Genomic DNA, 24,066 nt, shown 5'->3' on the forward strand with positions numbered 1-24,066 from the left:
CATACCAAAACTTCAAAAAACGACATCGAAAAAATATTTTCTTTAAATCCGCAATTTTTTTACGTTTTGGTCCCAGTGAAATGTTATGTGGTCTCTCCTGTTTCTAAATATATCTGAACCGTTTGGTTTGAACAAGTAAAACTATTTTTATAAGCATTTTACGAAATGTCTATGGGGAAATAAATGGCGGTGAAAATCTCTGGTACAGTGCTAGAACAACAACAACAACAACAACAACAACAACAACAACAACAACAACAACTATTATTATTATTATTATTATTATACAAAATGGCTCATTTGAGGGTGAAGCCGTAGTAAATCAAAATACAGTTGCTGTGTTTTGTGTTGTTCAGATTTTTTTTACACACTATGGGTGCATTCGGGAATCCAATCTGATGCTCTGCACGAAAATGAGAGCGCGAGTGTAAAAAGAAGCAGAGCGTGCTCTTTCTGAATGAATTTACAAACGGGTCAAGAAACTCTGAGGAAAAAGAAGTCGGTCCCGGTGTCATGCCGAGTTTTGCACCCCCGCCGAGAATTACATCCCCACCTTCCGGGAGCATATTGTAATGATTTATACGGAAACTTAACTGTTTAAAAATGATATAATTGTCGGTAGAGGTGATCTCCAAGCCAGGGGGTCTGTCCTGGCTCACGGAGACCGACTTTGATGCATTAGATCCGCGTGGAGGTGACTTCCATGCTTGGGGCTCTCTTCTGGCTCATGGAAGCCGACTTTGGTGCTTAAAATCCGGGTACAGATGACCTCGAGACCTGGGGATCTCTCCTGGCTTTATGGAGGGGGGTGCACATCTCGGCGGTTTGTACCTGCCGAGATTTGCATCCCTGTTTTTAAGTTAAAACAGCCCCAAAATATGGTGGGGGTGCAATTCTCGGCGGGGGTGCAAAACTCGGCATGACACCGGCAGTCCACGCTGTTTGATTGACAGGCGATCTCTGGGAATCGCAGGGCAGAAACAACACAACAATGAGCACCTAGAGCCAAAGATGTCAGTAAACTGTCAACTCAGGTCTGAAATGGATAACGGAAAGACTTTGTGCTATTGAATGGTATTTCGATATGACTCCCATCGCCATGTTGGCTGTTATAATTTGCTCCTCCTAGCACTCTGAACACAAATGGGCCACACAGACGGTCCACGGAGCGTTCAGAGTGCGCTCTGCCACTCCAAGAGCTCAGGATTTACGAACGGTCCAGTTTGTCGGCTCTGGGCGCTCGGAGTGCTATTTCCGAACGCACCCATAGTTATCTGAGAATTTCGTTGTAATTTGTTTAAAACAAAAAAATCCCACATCTATTATACTATTTATCACTAAATTATCACTAAATATGTATTGTACTTTGTATTTTGATACAATTTAGTGACAAAATGTACCCTACACTTTTATTTTAAGGCAAATTAACTCATTTCCGGTCTTAATCTTGCTCCCTTCGGTAGCTTGACCCAACTCGTCAAGCTAGCGAAATAACAATAAAGCGTCCGGTCGAAACTTTTCAAAATAAACCCTTTGTTGATTTTTTTTTTTTTTTTTTTACAGATTTGCCGCCCCCTAGTGACCAACAATAATAACAAATTCATTTCAAGTGTTAAATCTTCCTCACCTGCCTGGGAAGCTGTCAAGCTGATGAATCTGCAAGCTCATGTTTTATTTGCTCTGGCAATTAGGCTATTTTTCCTGGTGGGCCAATTCTTGTTGTTGCCATTCCGTAACCTCTAATATCACTATTAGTTTAAATGATAGAAAACTTGATGTGCACTTATTCAGGTAGCCCCTTTTGGGACTTGTTTCGTATTTAGTCTAGTCTAGTTTGTTTGTAGCCCTAATTCACAACGACATATATGTATATATATATATAATGTATTGTGAGCCGGTGATTACTGGTGAAATAATGACCGACAGGTGAATGATTGAGCCCGACGCACAGCGGAGGGCTTAATCATTCACCTGAAGGTCATTATTTCCAGTAATCACCGGCTCACTATACATTATCCCGCTTAGAACACGGCCTACAACTAAATTATTTCAGTAATCTGACAAAAATAATTATTCAAATAGATTTTTTAATAGCGTTTTCAACGACAAAACGGTTTCATTCGTAATTGGCACACAAGACACCACAGCTGCAACTGGTTGGCCTAATTAGTAGTGTCCGCAGACAAAATGCTCTTATCAACTGATTAATCCAGGTGTGGCAGAGCAGCGGTCGGTTGTCGAGAAATAATGACCGGTGAATCTTGTTGATTGACCAATCAGAATCGAGTATTCAAGAGAGCCGTGTTCTAAATATATATATATATATATATATGGAGAAAATGAGTATGGGGAATTCTCTCATGGAACGGGAGCTGAGAAAAAGTGAGCAGTCACTGTTGAGCTCTATAGCAACGGTGTGGGACCGGGCTGCCATATTCTGCCTCTGATTGGCCCGCCCTACTCTGCCTCTGATTGGGTTTATTTATTTATTTATTTATTTATTTATTTATTTATTTATTTATTTATATTACAGAACACCATATGTGATTGTGGGCATTTGCCAATGTAGCTACAATGTTTCTCTGCAACTGCTTGTGCCTACATGTATTGTATAATAAAGTATAGCCTAATAATGTTTAATAAAGTTATTTATGAATATTTGTGACATTTTGTGTAACAATTATGTGACGTGTTTAATCTGTCAAAAAAATGCATTTATGTATTTAATGTCGAGGAAAACTTTATCAAAAGGATTAGTTTGTATAGTTTGTTTGTTTTAATCATAGAAAAAACATTGCATGTAGCCCATATTAATTTGTTGTTGTTTTTGTGGCATTCGTTCTGTGCAGTGGAGCAGTGTGACCAAGTGTTGCCAGTGATGTACGAAATTAGGCTTTTATTCTGAAAAGACGGGACCGGAAGTTGTATTCTTGTTTTGGCTAACGGAAAACCACTGTCCCTGAAGTGAACATAGCGGCCAGGCAGGACATGTTGGCATGTCATTGATTTCTCTGAAAGCAGCAAGACCGACAGAAACAGACCGTTAGTCTGGACCATAGACTGTCTACACTCTAGACATACTGCAGACAGGTCAGGACGACGCTGGACGATAATGCTCTGGTAACAACCGGTTCATTCAAATGTCTTGTTAAATGTCACTGTCAGTTAGCCTAACTGTCAGTGCCTGTTATAACGTAGCGTTAAATACTTACCAAGTGTTGCCCAGTGATGTTTGAATACAGTGAATAATACTGGGCGTAACGTTACACATTGGCCTGTCAGCCCCGTTCTTTACACCGAGTCAAATCACTTCAGGTGTGTGTGTGTGTGTGTGCGTGCGTGCGTGCGCGCGCGTGTGTGTGTGTGTGTGTGTGTGTGTGTGTGTGTGTGTGTGTGTTGTGTGTGTTGTGTGTGTGTGTCTGTCTGTCTGTCTGTCTGTCTGTCTGTCTGTCTGTGTCTCTCTCTCTCCCCCCCCCCCCCCCCTCTCTCTCTTGTGGGTCTGCAGTTGCAGGACTTGCACAAATTGCACCAGCAGGTTCTATCTTTGAAATGGGATGAACGTTTTCCAAACAGACATAACAATTCAAGCTCATGGTATCTTTTCACTGTCAAATAATTTGCACCGTGGGCTTGTATTTTTCCTTCTAAGGCCCCCTGGCAGCTATGTTTATTAGTACAGTATTAGTAGTATTTTATGATGGTAATATTTAATCTTTGCTAAAGGTTGACAATGACAAGAAAACCTTAATCTCGAGCATGATTCTATTTAATGCAATATGTTGAATCAGTGTTATTCTGGATTTACAGTGCCATCACAACCATTGACCTCTGAACCATAAAGAAAACCTCTGAGCCTGGTTGCACAAAGCACCTTAAGTTTGCTCTATGACACTTAAGGTCTGATTTCTCCTCAGCTCAGGAATACACTTAAAGGGACACCTCACCCTAAAATCCAAAATACATATTTTCCCTCTCACCTGCAATGCTATTTATCCATTTATATCATTTTGTGTTATTTCCCTGAGTTTTGGAGATATCGAGTTTCTGGTTTCACTCTAGAGCACGACCGATATATCGGTCCACCGATATTATCGGCCGATATTGGCCGATAACCGATATATCGGTATCGGCCGATATGTTGGCCGATATTGCAGATATTTTTTTATTTTGTATTTTTTAAGTTATAGACAGCATGTTGCGTATATTTGATTTTTTTCTTAACTCAAGTTATATTTTATATTTGTTCTATTTGTGTTTTTGTATTTCTAGTTATTTATAATTATTAAATTCCCAGTGAAGTTTACTGTTTCATTGCATTGATGTCATTTTGGACAATAAAGTTTATTGATAAGCTGTAAAATATCCTGCCTACATTACATATTCATATCTACATCGACCTGAGTTGAGCCTTGCCTCTTGGCAACCTACCTCGTTATTTTGTTTTTATTACTTGTATCTGCTGCATTGTACTGCACCTTGCTCTGTAGCAGTGTATTCTGTACTTGTCGTTTTCATTCCATATTTTATTGTTTTATCTGTGAAGCACTTTGGTCGGCTTTGTCGTTGTAAACGTGCTCTATAAATAAAGTTGACTTGACTTGACTTGACATATCTCAAGTCATGTCAAGTCATATCTTTGTCAAGTGTTTGATATTTGAGGGATCATTGCAATTTGTTTTAAATATAATGTGTACATAATATAACAATATCGGCCGATATATCAGTATCAGAATTTTTTTACTCCCTAATATCGGTATCGGCATCGGCCTGAAAAATCCAGTATCGGTCGGGCTCCAATACAATGGAACTGGATGGCATAAAATAATATTTTACCTGGGCACTTCACACAGACTACCCGTAAGACAGACTTGTCTGTCGAAACGTCAGTCAGCCCCTTCTATTAAAATGTGCAGACGGAAAAGAGTGCTCCGGTGTCTTTACTTCGGGTAGTCTGTGTGAAGTGCCCAGGTAAAATATTATTTTATGCATATTGTCCTCCACTGTTGAGCACCAGGACCCTTTTTATTCCAAACCTGGCTGAAGCGCGCTGGACTCTATTACTACTGAAACTGGATGGCACTCGGCTTGTGCTGCTCAAAGTGCCAAAGAAATACATTTGATAAACTCAACAGAAATGTCTCTTTCCAGAAATCATGACCCCGTTACTCAAGATAATCCACAGACCTTGTTATGAGCAGTTTCATCTAGGAACTATTTTCTTTTGACCGAAGTGCACCCGCTAGCTGCTAGCTAGTTCCTACAAAAGAAAATAGTCTCACAAAGTTGTCCAAGGCGTAGATGGCAGAATGCAAGAAAACTGTCAGAGGAGGAAAAGATGATATTACTGGAGGAATAAAACAAGAGAAAGCACGTACTAAAAAGCAAATTTGATCCGCTAATAACAGCAAACGGAAAACAACGAATGTGGGAGGAAATTGCAATGAAAATTCTCTGGTTCTCCCGGTCTCTGAACACTTCTCGGGATGCGTTCATTTTCTTAATTTATCACCATAAACTCGGCCATGTTGCCATTAAGACAGAGCCAGAGGTACCTTCATTTTTTTCCCTTACTTTGGTTGCTAAGGTATTTTGTACAACAGTTAAGGAGCTTCTTTATGTATTAAGACCAAGATAAGGAGACATATTGATTGAACATTTTAAGGAGACCTTGAGGAAAACACTTAAGGTTGTTTTGTGCAACAGACTTTATTTGAAGGAAACCTTGACTCCCACTTTCAGCAAAATCTTAATTTAACCGCCCTCTGAAACTCAAAACCTGTGAAAACAAGTTTCAAGGCAAATGTTACAGTAAAATGGAACACTCCGCCAACTTTCAACCAGCTTTGTATCATTACAAAATCAGTAGTATATCCAAAAACTGAAAACAGTTTTGCAGACATTCATTTAGTTTGACAGTGATGTCATTTGTGCATAGGTGACATCACTGGTCCACAACTTAACTCAGAAAACTTAAATCTGAAAATCTGCAGAGTATTCCCTTAACTTGTCGTGGTATACCCTTTTCACAGCAAATGTATTGAGGTGGCAAATCAGGAAGTAAAGCAGGTGTAACCAATACCATTAATGATGGTTCCATTCCATTTAGGCATTCCAGTGCCAGGGCTCTTATTAATGTTACTGGTTAAGTTACACCTGCTTTACCACCTTAAAACGGTTGCTGTGAAAAGGGCCTATACAAGGGAAAACGGCATAGCTTGATGAAATAGAAGGATTGAGAGAACATGAATTGTTCTAAGCCTTAGGGGAGCTGGTGTGGCCTATAGAACGGTTTAGGAGGGGCGGTTAAGCTCATGTTCCAGGACACCATGACCTAGAGTAAAAGTTGTTTGTTCCGCAGTCCGCACCAGAGTTCGTTTGAGCTTTCACACCACCCCAAACCAAGCGCACTATCCGCTTTAAACAAACTCTGGTTGGTTTAAAGCGGACCAAACAGCTTACATGTGAAAGCGACCTAAGAGAAAGCACTGCTGGTGTCCATACTGTTGTGTATCCGTTTCAAATGTTTAGTATTGATACTTATCGATACTATCGATGCTTTTGACAACCCTAGTACAAAATATGGAGATTTGTAATTTTCATAGCTGCCTCTGTTCAAGGTTCAAGGTAATTTGTTGTTACGTCTTAAAGCCCCATTCAGCAACTTTTCCAAGTTTTGCTATTGGAGAAACTGCGCCCTCTGGGTGCACTAGTATCGATATCGATATCGCCGTTCAAAGTCAACAAAACACAGCGCCAGAAAGCTCTATGTACATGTTGTGACATCGGGTACTCACCACGTGATGAAATAATAATCCATAGTTACGTGAAAGGCCATTTTCGTAGCAAATCCACACCGAGTTACTTCCTTGTATTCATGAACACAACGCTCCCACTGTACAGCGCATGGGCACATCTTGCCTCCGGGACGCAGGCACCAAACTGCTTAGTCCCAGGAGAGGCCTTTGGAGGGCGCTGTGTGACCAATAGAGGTGACATTCAACCTGTTACAAGTCACTGTACCATCCTCAATGACCAAAACGCTGCTATATTAAGGTGAAAAAGTTACTGATTGGGGCTTTAATATATTCTTGTTTTGGCACTTCGACATAGCAGCTGAGCGTATAATAATAATAATAATAATACTACGACTACTACTAATAATAATGATAATGATACTAATATTGATAATAATAATAATAATAATAATAATAATAAATTGATAAAGTCCATAAGTTGTTGCAGTTTCAAGTTTTGCAAGTTAAGCTGATGGTAGGTATAAAGGGATGGTAGTCTTGTATTGAGTCATATCATTAGCGATCTGGGAACCCAGAGTTTATTTCAGCACGTAAATAGACTCTGGGACAGCCGTACCTTTTTTTTAGGCTTCCTGGTACAGCGCGGATGTTCCGCCCGGGACTTCCACTTCCGGTGCCTTGTAAAAACATACATTGCGTCGCATTTATTTTGAATGTTAAATGTCAAAATTCGTATATATTCACTATATATATACTATATATATATTCACTAGCGTTTTGGGTCCAGAACTCGTATATTGGCCAGTACAAGGCACTGCGCGGAGGCGGAAGTCCCGGGCGGAAGATTCAGGCTGTACAGGAAGCCTAAAAAAAAAGTACGGCTGTCCTAGAGTCTATTTACTACGAAATAGACACTGGGTCTATTTCATTAGAAATAGGTAAATGATAAGTAGCTAGCTACTGTTACAGTATAGTGAATTTGACAACTGCTCACATGGTTGTTGTTATTATGCAGGCTGAGGTCCCTGGTTTGAGGTAGTCTGGTACATGATCTTCTTTATTCCAGCTTGACTTCAGATGTCTGATCCCACATCCTGCAGGCATGTCAACGTGCTGACCTGCAGTATGGACACGTGAAATAGTCCTGCTGCAGGGTAAGCATGTAAACGTGCTGACCTACAGTATGGACACGTGAAATAGTCCTGCTGCAGGGTAAGCATGTAAACGTGCTGACCTGCAGTATGGACACGTGAAATAGTCCTGCTGCAGGGTAAGCATGTAAACGTGCTGACCTGCAGTATGGACACGTGAAATAGTCCTGCTGCAGGGTAAGCATGTAAACGTGCTGACCTGCAGTATGGACACGTGAAATAGTCCTGCTGCAGGGTAAGCATGTAAACGTGCTGACCTGCAGTATGGACACGTGAAATAGTCCTGCTGCAGGGTAAGCATGTAAACGTGCTGACCTACAGTATGGACACGTGAAATAGTCCTGCTGCAGGGTAAGCATGTAAACGTGCTGACCTGCAGTATGGACACGTGAAATAGTCCTGCTGCAGGGTAAGCTAACATCCTCTATCCATTTAATACATGGGATTGTTTTCTGTGATCGACCGATATGGGCTTTAGTTTTGAGTCAGAATCAGGTTTATTGTGAAGTAAGTTGTCACAATACAAGGAATTTGCCTTGGTATGTAGGCATACATGTACAATAAACACATAGCTCTGCTGCGATGCTCACAGGAAGTGGCTTTGCACCTTCAACAGTTTTTAGTAGTAACAGGAAGACATTGCCTGGGCGGGTTTGAAGTGAAAAACATTTTCAGTGAAATATGAAACCAAACAGGAAACCATTATGTACAAAACCCACATGCATGTACAAAAGCCACATGTTTTGAGTCACTTGTGCATTGGCAGGTTGTGTGGATGAGGGGCAGCATCATAAAAAGACACCTGAGCCGAGCTGAACTACACACATCAGGGTTGAGTTCAGCCCCGACAACTGTTGTGTGACACATGCATTGTTGGCTGCACACTGCCTCTTTAAACGACGAGGCATCTCGCGCACTAGGCGCACTCGATTCCTAGAGTCGCCCGCTGCGCGGCCTCGCCCGCCCTGCACCAAGCTGGCCCTGCAGCTCGCATACGCAGCTTGGACGCTGCGCGGCCTCGTCCTGGCTGCTCCTTGATAGCATACTTCAGGGATGCTGGATCACCTGTCCTGAAGCTGGCAACATACAGCTGTCCATGGCTGAAATCGGGGGTCTGAAGCCAGACTCCCACTTCTTTCAGTGTCTGCCCCTGGGACTTATGCTTTTATGACATCACTGATGATGTCACAATTTATGACATCACTGATATCACTGATGACATTATCACTGGGACTAATTTATGACATCACTGATGACATCATCACTGGGACTAATTTATGACATCACTGATGACATCATCACTGGGACTTTGTGTGTGTGTTGTCACAATTTATGACATCACTGATGACATCATCAGTGGGACAGACAGAGAAACAAACAAACCGTGTCCTAGCTCCCTTTTATAGAGACTAGGCATCTTGCCCGCCACGCGGGCTCGCCTGTCCGCTGCACGGCCTTGCCCGCAGCTCGGCTGCTGTGTGGCCTTGCCAGCCGTATTGGCGCACGCACAATGTCTCCCTCTCTCTCTCTCAGTCTCTCTCCCCCTCTCTCTCAATCTCTCCACCCTCTGTTCTCTCTCCCTCCGTCTCCTCCCCTCCCCCTCTCTCTCAATCTCTCTCGTGACTTTGTGTGTGTGTGTGTGTGTGGAGTGAGGGAATTTATGACATCACTGATGATGTCATCAGTGGGATTTATGACATCACTGATACATCATTGGTCATCACTGTGTGTCTGTGTGTGTGTGTGTGTGTGTGTGAGTGAGAGGAAACCAATCACATTACAACAAAGCAATAATCAATACGAGATATTGAGAAGCTGCAGTTTAACTGGAACTGAAGTTTTCTATAATGAAGAAATATCATTACACAATATTATCGATTAGAACCAATACAGATCAATCAAATCCTCCTGAGGTCAAGCTGTCAATAATCTCTGCCCTTTAAGCCCTGCCTCAGTGTGTGTGTGTGTGTGTGTGTGTGTGTGTGTGTGTGTGTGATGATGATAATAATAAACAGCAGATATCTATAACTAGATGTGACACACTGAGGAAAGGAGAGAAGGAGGAAGGGAAGGAGAGAAGGAAGCAGTCTTCAGTATTTGGGCCTCTTCACGTCGACCCCATCTGCCTCCATCTTCTTCCTCTTCTCAATAATCGCACTGATCTTCTTCCACTGGAGGTCCAGCTCAGCCTTCTCGTTGGTGTCTTTGAAGCGTCTGGTCTTCCTGCCCTCAGACACCTTGATGCCGTAGTGGAAGGCAGCCTTGGGCAGAGCTTCCTTGTTGTTCATGTAGTCTGAATATTCTTCCTGGGTGTCGAAATCCCACCGACCCAATGCAGCCTTCTTATTACCCTGGTCCATCTTGCTGTAGTCCACTTCGTCATCACTGTCCACAGCCAGGTGGTCCATCGTAGCAGGGTAGCACTCTGCGTAGGAGTTGGACATGCCGAAGAAATCTCCCAGCTGTTCCTTACTGCTGCTGTCCCTCCTCTGGCCAGCAGTCTCCTGGCCCTGCCATTGGCTACCGGCCGCTACAGCAAACTTCTCATCAATCATCCCAATCTGTTCTCTAACAGAACCTGGACCTGTCTCCATCTCCATGGCCTGCTGCTCATCTCCTCGCGGCTTCTCAAAGTATCTGTGTCTCCTCTTGTTCTCCTCCCTCTCTCTCTCCCGCTCTCTCTCTCCATCTCTCTCCCTCTCTCTCTCCCGGTGTCTCTCCTTCTCTTTGGGGGTGGGTTTGGAGGAGGTGGAGGGGACGTAGTCTCCGATGTCGTCAAAGATGCTGAGATCGGCCTCGGGAGCCTTCTCCTCATCCAGCTTACCTTTGTCCTTCTTCTTGAGCTTCTTGTGTCTGGTCCCCTGTCTCAGGTAAGACAGGATCCGAGTCAGCTTGGAAATCACTATGTCGTTAGTGGTCAGAGTGGTCTGGGCCTCCATGCTGGGGCAGTCAGCCTTGCTGCGGATCAGGGTTGTCGGGATGTCGGTGTCGGTGAACTCGTCGTCCAGATCCACCACGTACGCCATCCTGCCCGGGAGGAACAGCTCATTCCTGTCCGTCTGCCCCGACCTGAACACCGCGCGGTAGATACTCCTGCCCAGTCGAGTCTTAAACTCAATCTTCTCCTCCGGCTCCACGTCTATCTTCACTTCTTTCTGCACTCTCCCCGTCATGTCCTCTTCTTCTTTCTCCTTACTAGTGATTTCTGCTCGCACCTTCTGCAGCAGGGCGAAGTCCAGCCCCTTCACCAAGTGAGTGTGCTCCATGTCTCCACCCAGGAACTTAGACTCCTGGATCTGCTGCCTCCTCTTCTCTGCTGCTGACGTCTCTGCCTGGGCAGTAGGGCCCACAGCTCTGTAGTTGGCCGTGGTGCTGACCAGCTCGGTCTCGTCGTAGTCTTTGTTGATGCCGTCTCGTCTCTCTCTCGCTCGGTCGCGGTACTTCTCTGCCAGCTCCCTCTCTCGCTCCACCTCCTGCTGACGCAGCTTGGCGTAGTAATTCTTCTTCTTCCTCCTCCTCGCTGCAGGGTCCTCATCCTCGTTATAGTCCCTCACCCTTTCATGATGTCTCGACTTGGAGGGCGGTGCCGAGGAGGGGGCGGAGCGTGGCGTCATCAGCAGCTTCCTGAAGTCATCGTTGGTCAGCGTGGACTGCAGAGCGGTCCGGTGGTCGTCCAGCTCGTGGCTGTCAGGAGCCAGAGGGTTGGAGTAGCTCTCAGTTTCGGGCATTTCGGCGAAACCTTCAGTCTGTCCGTCTCGTAGAAAAACAACGTGTTTATTTTCATCGGTGGAAATGTACAGACGGCGTTTAGTTTTTATCTGCAGCGCGAGTTTCCTTCTGATGATCAGTCATCACTGAACTATAGCCTTGTGTGTGTGTGTGAACTATATAGCCTTGTGTGTGTGTGAATTTATGACATCACTGATGATGTCACAATGCCTATGTATGACATCACTGATGACATCAGTCACTGATGATGTCATCAGTGACATAATCACTGAATTATAGCCTTGTGTGTGAGTAATTCACTGATGATGTCATCAGTGGGACAGACAGAGAAACAGAGAGACAGACAGACAGAGCTCCCTTTTATATACTGATGATAGATAGATAGATGGATAGATAGATAGATAGATAGATAGATAGATAGATGGATAGATAGATGGATAGATAGATAGATAGATAGATAGATAGATAGATAGATAGATGCATAGATGGGGTTTTGCTGTTAGGTAGCACCTCTGAAACACCCACAAAACAAGAGACAACGTACCTCAAAAGCCTGTTGCACACGTATGCAGGGCCTAAAATTCGGTGCAGATTGCGGGTGTCGCGCATATTTTCGGAAATTCCCGCAGACTTGCAACTTCTAATGCATTTGTTTGCGGGCTGATATCTATGAAGCTGATGGTGCGGAACAAACGTTGCTGAATACAGACAACTGCTCCCTCTATAAACCATAATATCTGTGTCGTTTGACCTTTGATTGAAAAATGCTTCCACCTGATTAAAGAAAACATTGACTGATGCCTGTTCGGTCATGTATCATGGTGTAGTTAGTTAGCTAATCTAGCTCTATTTTGGACCAAACAGGGGCTTGAGTTGAGCTATGCAGCTGCTGGACAGAGCCATGATCTGTTTGGAGACCAATAATAAGGAAAACATCAGTCAACACATCACATAATGTCTTTTCTCTTATAGTATCGGCTGAACCCCCCCCCCCCCCAAAGTCTATAACCCCCCCCCCAAAATTCTATAAATTCCTCCTATCTGAAGAACATAAGGGGGGGGGGGGAATTCCCCCTAGTTTGCAAAGTGAATTTTAGGCCCTGCATATGGAGGAAACATGCGGTTCAACCTGAAACCATAGCACACGGTGCACACCGTTTTGCAGGTTGAACATACCCCTGGTTATGCATGCAGGAAAAATGAAAGAGAGGTGCTAAAACGTAAGATGTATTTCTCGGCATCTCAGCATTCCAGGTCCCAGATACTCCACATTTTTCCATCACATACATACATGTCAGTTTACTCCCGTGCCCCCGCTCTGTTTTATACCTAAGAATTTCATGTAGCAAAATGTCCACAGACATACAGTACTGTATATATATGACGGAAATATAACGTGTTTTCTTTCAGAGGCTGAGCCGGAGGAGGCTCAGCAGGTTGCTGTGTTTGATCGGGCCTTGCAGATGGAATGGCTTCATGTGGGAGTGAGGTGGGCTTCATGTAGGAGTGATGTAGGCTTCATGTAGGAGTGAGGTAGGCTTCATGTGGGAGTGAAGTTGGCTTCATGTGGGAGTGAGGTAGGCTTCATGTAGGAGTGAGGTAGGCTTCATGTAGGAGTTAGGTAGGCTTCATGTAGGAGTTAGGTAGGCTTCATGTGGGAGTGAAGTTGGCTTCATGTGGGAGTGAGGTAGGCTTCATGTAGGAGTGAGGTAGGCTTCATGTAGGAGTGAGGTAGGCTTCATGTGGTAATGAGGTAGGCTTCATGTGGTAATGAGGTAGGCTTCATGTGGGAGTGAGGTAGGCTTCATGTGGGAGTGAGGTGGGCTTTATGTGGGAGTGATGTAGGCTTCATGTGGTAATGAGGTAGGCTTCATGTGGTAATGAGGTAGGCTTCATGTGGGAGTGAGGTAGGCTTCATGTGGGAGTGAGGTAGGCTTCATGTGGTAATGAGGTAGGCTTCATGTAGGAGTTAGGTAGGCTTCATGTGGGAGTGAGGTAGACTTCATGTGGGAGTGAGGCGGGCTTCATGTGGGAGTGAGGCGGGCTTCATGTGGGAGTGAGGTAGGCTTCATGTGGTAATGAGGTAGGCTTCATGTGGGAGTGAGGTAGACTTCATGTGGTAATGAGGTAGGCTTCATGTAGGAGTTAGGTAGGCTTCATGTGGTAATGAGGTAGGCTTCATGTAGGAGTTAGGTAGGCTTCATGTGGTAATGAGGTAGGCTTCATGTAGGAGTTAGGTAGGCTTCATGTAGGAGTGAGGTAGGCTTCATGTGGGAGTGAGGTAGGCTTCATGTGGGAGTGAGGTAGACTTCATGTGGGAGTGAGGTAGGCTTCATGTGGGAGTGAGGTGGGCTTCATGTGGGAGTGAGGTAGGTTTCATGTGGTAATGAGGTAGACTTCATGGGGGAGTGATAGGCTTCATGTGGTAATGAGGTAGGCTTCATGTGGGAGTGAGGTAGGCTTCATGTGGGAGTGAGGTAGACTTCATGTGGGAGTGAGGTAGGCTTCATGTGGGAGTGAGGTGGGCTTCATGTGGTAATGAGGTAGGCTTCATGTGGTAATGAGGTAGGCTTCATGTGGTAGTGAGGTAGGCTAAATGTGGTAATGAGGTAGGCATACCAGTGACGTGTATGTTGTCTGTGTTCATATAGAGATAAAGCATAGCGCTTGGCGACAGGAAGTGGCACAGCCTACAGGAGATGACCTCACTGCACAGGTCAGTCACAAACTCTTGTTCAAGCAGAGATATTGGACGATAGAGACAGCTCAGCTTCCAGTCAGTTCCTGTATCTGTGTCATGTGGGTTTCACCACTGCCATGCCCCCTTAGTAGACTAGCAGCAGGTCCTGAGTAGGCATGTTAACGAGTAATCGACAATCAATTAATCGCCATTAAGAATTTGATCAATCAAACATATTAACTGATTAATCGACAATGTAGGCTATGTGCTATTTTGTCTTCTTTTGCTGAAATGATTTAACACCACAAGGGTGAAATTGAACTTTCTCCGCTCACACAGAGGAAGAAGAAAGAGAAGCAACCAGGCAAAAAGTCCAGTGTGGGAAAATAACAGCCAATGATGTCTCATCATAGACGCTTGGCCTATAATGGGTGAAATCCTCCCCTTCTTCCCAGCCAGCATAGTTAACATTTAGCAGAAAAGTGAGTTGTGTTGCTAAAGGTGGGGTATCTCGTCGTAAGTGCCTTTCTGTCTGTGTGGAGTTTGCATGTTCTCCCCGTGCTCCCCCAGGGGGGTTCCTCCGTATATAACCCCCCCCCCATTAAAAACATGCAGAAGATCAGATCGTCATCGTCATCTGACCAGTGACGACAACATCCGAAGTCGGTCCCCGGGCGCTGTACGAGAAAAAGCGACCACTGCTCCTGGCCTGCCCCCCCGGAGGAAAGGACAAAGCCAGGATGGGTTAAATGCAGAGGACAAATTTCACCGGCCACCGTCAGCATGTGTGTGTTGTGGCCCTCCGTGCATGTGTTGATTGTAATCGTGTGACAATAAAGACGGGCTTGTCCGTCTGAAATCGTGTTTTTTTTTTTTTTTTTTAATGCGAGTAGCCATTAGCATTAGAGTTTGCTTTCATACCCAATCAGATATAAACTAAAGGCACTGACAAGGTTCTGCGCAGCCTCGACTTGGAGCCTTGCCGCCGCCGAGGGCCGACAGCGAGACTGTGCATACTCGAACGTTAACTCGGCTGCAGTACACCTCAAAAACACTAGGTGGCTTGTGGTACACTCATGTCCATTACATGTGACGCTATCGTGTTGTTTACCAAGAACTTGCAATCATGTCGGTGGGAGGACATTTTATTGTCCCTCCATTTCAAAACTCATTCCAGTGAGCCTGCAGAAGGCTTTGCTAGATGAGGGACAAGCACTGTTAAATGAGGAAATTGCATTTCCTCATTCCTCACAACAAGTATGTCCAATCACAGCTCTTGTGCTGGTCACGTCACGTCCGCGTTGATGCCGCAGAGTCACATTTTCGAGGAGCTGCACGCCCCCTCGACACAGTCAGCGCCGGCGATTTCGCTCGAGCATAATTTGCGCTTAAGGTTAATGTTAGGTTAAGCAACACGTCTGTATACTTGCCTGACTGCTTATGAGTTGACAATGCAGTCTTCATATCGGCTGACATGTTAAGTCCACAATGTTACACTATTTCATGGCGATCGTGCAATAGCTTGTCTTTACCAATTAAAAATACAAAGCTAACGGTATTAACAAACTAACATTAATGCTAACAGCAACACAACTCGCTTTTTATTTGTCACAGTTTATAGAAAGCAAGACACAAACTCGTGTTTACTTCTGTAGGTCATAAAAGTCAAAGTAAAGAAATAGCAGTCCATACATACAGTCTGTGTATGCTTGTGTTCACACTCATGTGTTCTGAAGCGTTCCAGAGAGCACGTTTGAAAGTGGACCCGGCACAGTTCACGGTACTGATCAAACGATCCGGGCCTGCGGTCAGTTTGGGGACAAGTGTGCCGGGAAACAGCCCCGGGTCCCTGATGTGAAAGCACCCTCACTGAATCAACCTGTATGATGTGTTTTACTCCACAGACAGTTGAGTCAAATAAGCGGGGTATGGAGATGGAGGAGGACGGTCATGTTTGGCTCCCCCTGCAGGACCCTCTGCTCTACTGCTTCACAACTAGGTCTGCAACAAACTATGCCTGATTAAAAAGCCATGGTTAATGTAGTAAGTTATACAGCATGTTGTATTGTGTGTCAGTCAGCATTAAGTAATGGACTCCCTCACATAACAACAGCCGGATAGGTAGACAGGGAAGGAAGGGTGGGTTGGTAGGTAGGGACATGTTTGGAATTGACACGTAAGACAGTCCCTCCTGGAAATTGTGATTTTGTGATCACAGTAATTAATGCAAATTCAACCAATCTCCACAATATTTGCAGGGGCAATTTTCTAAAATTCCTGCGATTTCTCTGCTAAAATGGCAAAACAGGTTCCTCAAATTGCAATTTTTAGTTCCCGCTATTTTACCCCCCCCCCCCCCCCCCCCCCCCAAAAAAAAACAATCACATGAAAAATCACAACTTCACAAATTCCATTGCAATTTTTGAGAATACTTACCGTTAGGTAATAATTAGAGGAATGAGAAGAAGAAAAAAACACAATCTGTTTTCCTCAACTTGCAATCTTTGCCAGTTCCTGTAATTTTACAGCAAAAAAAAACAAAAGCAATAAAAATCACATAAAACCCCACAGATTGCATCGTAAATTTTGAGAAAAGCCGCTGCAAAATCAAGCATTTTTGATCGCAACAATAAAAAAAGGAGGGACTGGTAAGAAGGTAGGAAGGTAAAAAGGAACTCTTGACCATCATCAGGTGAAGAGGGTGGGGGTGGTGGTCAGGCAGAGTCAGGTTCAAGGTGAAAAGTCAAAAACATTGATTTACTTACAACAAAGACAAAACCAGGGACAAACATCAACCAAAAGAAGGGGAACACCTCTGGCCAAACACACACAATGGGCCACCGGACCAGAGTGCTCCCCCTAAACCAGAGGTTCTCAAATGTTTTTCAGCCAAGGACCCCTTACAAGATAGAAAATATACCGGGGACCCCCTCATTCTAATTTGTGATTTTGGGCTAAGCTTAATTGTTTCCACGGTAACGTGCTTGACTTTTAATTTGATAGGTTTGTTATTAGAATGTAATCCATGAACCATTTTAGATTTAAAGCATAAACTATTTTCGTTGAACTATGAAGATTTTGCAAAAATTTTTTTTTTTTTTTTATTACATTACATTTACATTACGTCATTTAGCAGACACTTTTGTTTTGTCCAAAGCGACTTACAATATCACAATTTGTCAACAGTACAGAAAACCACTATGCAACACAATCAATGACAGCCAAGATATTTTGATAGACTAGCACCATGTAGGAAGTAGTTTGAGAAGGAATAAGTAACATGTAGCATTTTATTTTTTAATTTTTAATTTTTTTTTTAATTTTTTTTTTTTTACTTGCAAACTTTTCGCGGACCCCCTGGCAAAGTGCCACGGACCCCTGGGGGTCCGCGGACCCCCATTTGAGAACCACTGCCCTAAACTACCAAAACATCAAAACTAAACTGCCGACATAAAGCCAGGAAAACTGGACTAGCAGCCCCATCCTGCCCAAAACAAAATGAACAGAAAGAAACAAATAGAAAATCAAACAAACCCAGGCAGCACATGGCAGCTACCAAGGGAGAAATAATGGCATATTTGTCCGGTGTCACATCACATGGCAGATCATCAGGGCAGACCAGACATGCAGGCAAGAGCAGCTGAGTGGAGGAGAGAGAAAGCTTAGCACATAACCTACAGTAACACAGAAAGCTTAGCACATAACCTACAGTAACACAGAAAGCTTAGCACATCACCTACAGTAACACAGAAAGCTTAGCACATCACCTACAGTAACACAGAAAGCTTAGCACATCACCTACAGTAACACAGAAAGCTTAGCACATGACCTACAGTAACACAGAAAGCTTAGCACATCACCTACAGTAACACAGAAAGCTTAGCACATAACCTACAGTAACACAGAAAGCTTAGCACATAACCTACAGTAACACAGAAAGCTTAGCACATCACCTACAGTAACACAGAAAGCTTAGCACATCACCTACAGTAACACAGAAAGCTTAGCACATCACCTACAGTAACACAGAAAGCTTAGCACATCACCTACAGTAACACAGAAAGCTTAGCACATCACCTACAGTAACACAGGCGCCAATATGAATTCATACATGTGCACTGATGGTTAGATGTCCAATACAAACAGACATGTTTGTAGGTACTGCTGGTATCCTTCTGCACCTATTTTCATTATAGGCGTTTTTCAAACTGGACCGTGTTCTGGCTGGATAGTTACATCACCTCTTTATACTCTGGAGCACACTGCTTCCTAACAGTGAAATTAGTCAGCTTCCAACATAGAAACATCTACATACTCTATTCACCTTATTCTTTGCCCATGCAAGGACGCTTCTGCATGACGTCATTTCGTAATCGTCTTTCCGGTTTTAAACACGGAAGTAGAGTACGCCTACCGCAGTCATTTAGACTTGTCAAAAAGCTGTTTTCAAGCAAAAAAAAAAAAAAAAGTTTTAATATTTGTCGGGTGAGAACGTAACATATATGTGACCAGTTTATCAGAATAACGCCTATTGGAAATCTTTAACGAGCAGCGAGTACCGGGAGCGCTGACTGTGCTGACACCGGTCGGACTACTGTAGCTATCTGTCAAACCCTACTCTAGTTAAGCTACTGGCAGTGAGAAAACACTGTCGACGTGCTTTTGTAACTAACGTTAAATGCCGACCGGGTACAGCCATCGGCTCCTCGCAGCAGTAACGTTATGAACATGTAACTGAAGTTGGCTGCAGTGTAGCTTAATTCTGAATGTTGCCAAACTTCATTCATACTGACGTTTTATTTTGAAAATGGCCGCCAACTAGCGCTGAACCGGAAGAACAAATACGTTGCATCGAACGCGGAAGAGAGAAAAAGTGGGCGTGGTGAATAAGGTGAATAGATATAGGAGTATACTTTTTATTAACTCACACACACATGCGCACACACACACTCACACACACACACACACACACGCACGCACGCACGCACACACACACACACACACACACACACACACACACACACACACACACACACATGCACGCACACTAGTTATACTTGTATATTACCTGTTTATAGCCCAAAACAGAAAAAGAGGCCTATTCTCTCATTTCTGTTCATAATATTTTATGTATTTCTTCTCAGATTTGTGTCTCATGTATGGAGAGAGAGAGAGAGAAACCTAATGTAATGCATGGAAGTCTGTGAAGAAGACAGACCATCTCTAGTTAATCAGCAAGTGGAGAAGTGCAGGCAGCTACTAGCAGCATTGTTTCTGGCAAAACAACACAGTCAGTCAGTGGTGCCTTGACTCGCCCTGTACAAATACGCTTGACTTGACTTGGCCCTGCGTGCCCGGCCCACGGCACGAGAGAGAAGGTGGAGTCACACAGGCCTTCTGTTTGTTTGTTTCTTACTTAGCATGCCAGACTGATAGAAGATCACTCTGGCCTAATAAACCCTGGTAAGAAGGTTGGTGCTGTAGGTAAAAGGGTATGAAGGTAGGTTAGGAGGTATTTATTTATTTATTTTTATTTAACCTTTATTTAACCAGATAAGACATTTGAGATACAAGATCTCTTTTGCCAATGTGATCTGGCCAAGAAGGCAGCAATTACAAGCCAGGTTACAATCAACATAAATTACAGTACATATAAAGGAAACATAAAAACATGAAGATGGGTATGAAATAGGGCTGCACATTTTGTGCATTTTCGGATTGTTAACACATCGGCTAATCATTAGAAAAAACAAGAAGAAAAACGCATGGCTCTATAGGCATTTTGTAAAATGCTTATAAAAATAGTTTGACTTGGTCAAACCAAGTGATTCAGCTGCTATGTTTAGAATCAGGAGAGACCATAGAACATTTCACACTGACCAAAACTTAAAAAAGAAACTTTCACTTTCTGTTGTGCCAGTAGTGTGGGTGATGTACACCCTCTACTGGTATAAAAGTTAATATACAGTGTCACCTCCGGAGAAATGATACACCAAACACATTGTCTTTAATACATGATTACACGGTAATTACAATGACACTGCAATTAATCGACTTAACGGTGAATCACTAACATCCCTGGTACCAAAATAAGAAGGTAGGTATGAAGGTACGCTTGTCACGCGTGTCTTCTCTCCTCTCTGAGCAGATCCCATAGAGATCCACAAGAAGAAGCTGGTCCTGTGGTTCAGCCACCTCCCCCAGGAGGAGCGGCAGTTTGGAGGCTACTTCAGCCCAGAGACCATGCACGTGGAGCCCATGATCCTGGAGAGACAGCCCGAGGAGAGCTACCCCCTGCACAGCCACCCTCCCTCCAGCAAGGCGGTGACTGTGGAGCAGCTGTTTGAGCCCAGGCAGCAGACGTGGGGTGAGGACAGGGGGCTGAACGTGCTGCTGTATGGGGCTGTGGGGACAGGGAAAAGCACTGTGGTCCGCAAGCTGGTTCTGGACTGGTGCGCCGGGACCACCCTGAACCACTTCAAGCTGCTGGTGCCCTTCTCCTGTGAGGACCTCGCCCAGCTGACCAAGTAAGATGTGTTTCTCTCACCCAATGGCAACATTTACATCTCACTGTTTCCCCTAGGATGGCGTTGTAGCAGCGGTGGTGAAGCACGCGTGGTGAGCGCCCGTACCAAAACTATTGTTTGCACAAAAATATATTTCACTTGCAAAGCGCGCCCTGCCTAGTCCTGTCCTGTCCAGTAGGAGTTAATATTAGTAATTCTATAATATCCCTTTAGTAATCCAATAATATTCCTATAGGAATCATATAATATTCCTATAGGATGCCCATAATATTCCTCTAGTATTCCTACAGTACTCCTGTATATATACTTTACTCACAGGTGTGTGAAATGACCTGCATATGTTAATGTTATGACATGGATTAGTTGAGGCCAAAATAATTAGAATGTGTAATCAAGGGAATACATTAGGATTTAAGGCTTAATATAAGCGAATTGGTGGTTTACTGGCTAAGCTGTTAGCTTCCTGATGTGTTCTGAGATTCTAAGAGGCTGTATAGATCCTAGGTCTGCACGATATAAGGAAAATCTGCGATGTGTGATCACATTGTTCAATATGCCGATGACGATCTGACTTGCGATAAAGAAACACATATTGAAGCATGAATATTAGCCATACACTTCCTATGTCTTTCTGCTTTAACACTGCTAACATAGACCCCAAACATTGAATAGCCTTTGCCCACAAGCAGGGCTCTCTGTTAGCGACTCAAGCTGAAACTACCCACAGGGTGTTCAGGCTTTGCATTTGCAAACCATTGCATGCTGAGCGTGAATGCGTTTCAGGCAGTCTGCGATGTTTATTGCGCATGTTCATATCGCCATGACGATGAAATTACGATTTATTGTGCAGCCCTAATCGATTCTAAGAAAAGCTGTAAAGATAGATGCATTACTAGCTGGGATGTCAAAACTTTATAGCTCGTTGTCTCAGAACTGAACGTTACCCAGATACAACTTAATCATTATAAAGTCTCAATATGGCATACTGTATGTTACAGATTCCATATACTAGACTTATAATGTTATATGCTGCTACTGGTCAAAATGTAGTGAAAATCCCACGATAATGAAAGTATGTGTCACTATCTGTATGGCCAATTAGTGATGATGCAGTATCACACTATATAACTGCCAGACTGACTTCTAGACTTCAAAAGTGATAGACATTTATAAGGGATGTCACAGTTCTCCAAATGCTCGATTCGATTTGACTTTCAATTTTAAGGTCACAATTGGATTTGGTTTTCAATTTAAAAAAAAAATCTTGATTTGTAAAGTTACAACAACGTTCCAAACCGCCTCTCTGTGCAGGGTTACCTCCTTAAGGGATTTGGTGAGCAGGAAGTACCTCCACTTGAGGAAAACGCCCCTGCTGAGTGGCGAGGGGGACCAGGCTAAGGAGGTGCTCTTCCTCTTCAACGGGATGGAGAAGATGAGGCTGGACTTCCGCATCAGCTCCACAGAGCTCTGCAGTGACCCCAACGAGGCTCTGCCAGCAGGGGGCGTGCTTGTCAATCTGCTGAGGAAGTATCTCCTGCCTGAGGTAAGGGGACAGTCAAACATCTTATTAAAAAAAAATGTGTCACCCTGTTCTGTGTATATGTAAAACCATATTTTTGTTCCTATTGACTACAATTGCTTGGTGGTTCCATAAGCTGTCTGCTGTATGTTTCCCAGGCCAGTATCTTGGTTACCACCAGGCTGTCTGCCCTCGACCGCATCCCTCAGAAGTATGTGAGTCACTATGCACAGATCTGCGGCTTCAACGACCCAGATCGTCAGAGGGCTTACTTCACCAGCCGCCTGCTGCAGCAGAGCGGGGACGAACCAAGGAACCGCGAGGCCCAGGCTCTCATCCAGCTGCTCTACCTCAACCTGCAGAGGGAGAGCCAGCTGGCTGCAGCCTGCTTCCTACCATCCTACTGCTGGCTCACCTGTGCTACCTTACATTACCTGCACTTCACCAACGCCAAGGCACCAATCCGCACACTGACCGGCATCTACACCAGTTTCCTCAGGTAGGGATGCACCTTTTGATCAACTTCCTGAATCGATTAATAGAGGAGCGCAGGAATGAGTCCAGAAGACCTGGATGTCAGCACTTCCGGTTCCTGCGTGTAAAAGGTCAATGGGATTTTTGTATGGAGAGGGTCATAAAAGCGATACTTATCTTTCTATCACTACCTTGCCCTTTTTTATTACGTTTTATTTTGGTTGCGCTTTTTTTGCACTTATTTTTCCTTGGTTTTTGTTTGTTTGTTCTGTTCTTTTCTCTTGTTTTTGTTTATATTGTATACTTTGATGAAATTGTTGTTAATATTGGTTAAATTTCTTAGGTAAGAGACCTTGAATAAGCCCATCAGTTAATCTTTTTTTATCAACTTATTTCCCTTAATTGTTTTAATACGTGCCAGTAAACAAACTAAACCATTACCATCCCTCTCCTCAGGCTTAACTTTGGAGGGGAGGTGCTGGGCACAGGAGTGGGCTCAGGCATGCCCCTCCAGGACCAGCAGAGCTCTCTGATGCTGTACGTGGTGCGCACGGTGGGCAAGCTGGCGTTTGACGGCGTCACACACAAACGCACCTCCTTCTCCGAGCAGGAGCTGGAGCAGTGGGTAGGAGGCCAGACCAAGACGGACGAGGAGCTGCGGCAGCTCCACATGTTCCGGACAGACGTGCTGGACTTCTTCTTGGCTCCGTGTGTGAAGAGCGCTCAGGGTTTCCCAGGAGGAGGGGACGCGGGCGAGAGGGACGAGAGGCGATACGTGTTTGCCGTCCCGGCCCTGCAGGAGTACCTGGCTGCTCTCTACGTGCTTCTGGGAGAGAATAAATCTGCATTGGAGAAGCTTACTAAACAGGTGACAAGAGATGAAACCGGTATCTAGGGATGTTCATTTTGAAAAATTTCCATAATCGAAAATCGGGGAAAATTAACGATCAATTATCGATTATCAATCATATTAACACGTTCACTGCCGTTCACTGATTATTATTTTTTTGACCGTGGGATGTGCATCTAACCCTTTTACATCTCTTATATCAATATTGAAGCCACCGAACATGTACAACCCATTCCACCGACCCACTAAGTGGCGACAGTGCTCTCCCAGACTAGAGGAAGGCAAGCAAAAAGCAGTGTGAGGAAGCCATTCTCGTGAAAATGGCTGGGCGAAAACGCTTTCGTTTTCGCGCTGATTGCTGCCGGTGCGGGATTGCAAATT

The 24,066-nt window shown here is 44.1% G+C and overlaps 1 protein-coding gene and 1 pseudogene across 7 annotated transcripts in view; one reads left to right on the plus strand and one right to left on the minus strand.

Annotated features, from left to right (window-relative positions):
• Positions 1–2,980: 2,980 nt before the first annotated feature.
• The window catches only part of nlrx1 (NLR family member X1), a 46,362-nt gene continuing 25,276 nt past the window's right edge, over positions 2,981–24,066 (plus strand). The window contains exons 1-7 of one of the 6 annotated variants that reach the window (XM_083637162.1): positions 2,981–3,120; positions 14,287–14,351; positions 16,220–16,314; positions 20,464–20,842; positions 22,154–22,385; positions 22,520–22,860; positions 23,292–23,703. In XM_083637162.1, coding sequence (XP_083493288.1) covers positions 14,335–14,351; positions 16,220–16,314; positions 20,464–20,842; positions 22,154–22,385; positions 22,520–22,860; positions 23,292–23,703 — 1,476 coding nt within the window. In that variant the 5' untranslated portion in view covers positions 2,981–3,120; positions 14,287–14,334. Of the gene's footprint in view, positions 3,121–13,080; positions 13,169–14,138; positions 14,157–14,286; positions 14,352–16,219; positions 16,359–20,463; positions 20,843–22,153; positions 22,386–22,519; positions 22,861–23,291; positions 23,704–24,066 lie in introns of those variants that run through there. The other 5 variants (XM_083637161.1, XM_083637164.1, XM_083637163.1 and 2 more) reach the window with 5 other exon arrangements.
• LOC310777102 (protein Red pseudogene) lies at positions 9,997–11,634 on the minus strand (annotated as a pseudogene). Its single transcript has one exon. The product of its transcript is annotated as a protein Red pseudogene (transcript).

Source organism: Poromitra crassiceps (assembly GCF_964638095.1).
Source record: "Poromitra crassiceps genome assembly, chromosome: 5".
Classification (NCBI taxonomy): domain Eukaryota; kingdom Metazoa; phylum Chordata; class Actinopteri; order Beryciformes; family Melamphaidae; genus Poromitra; species Poromitra crassiceps.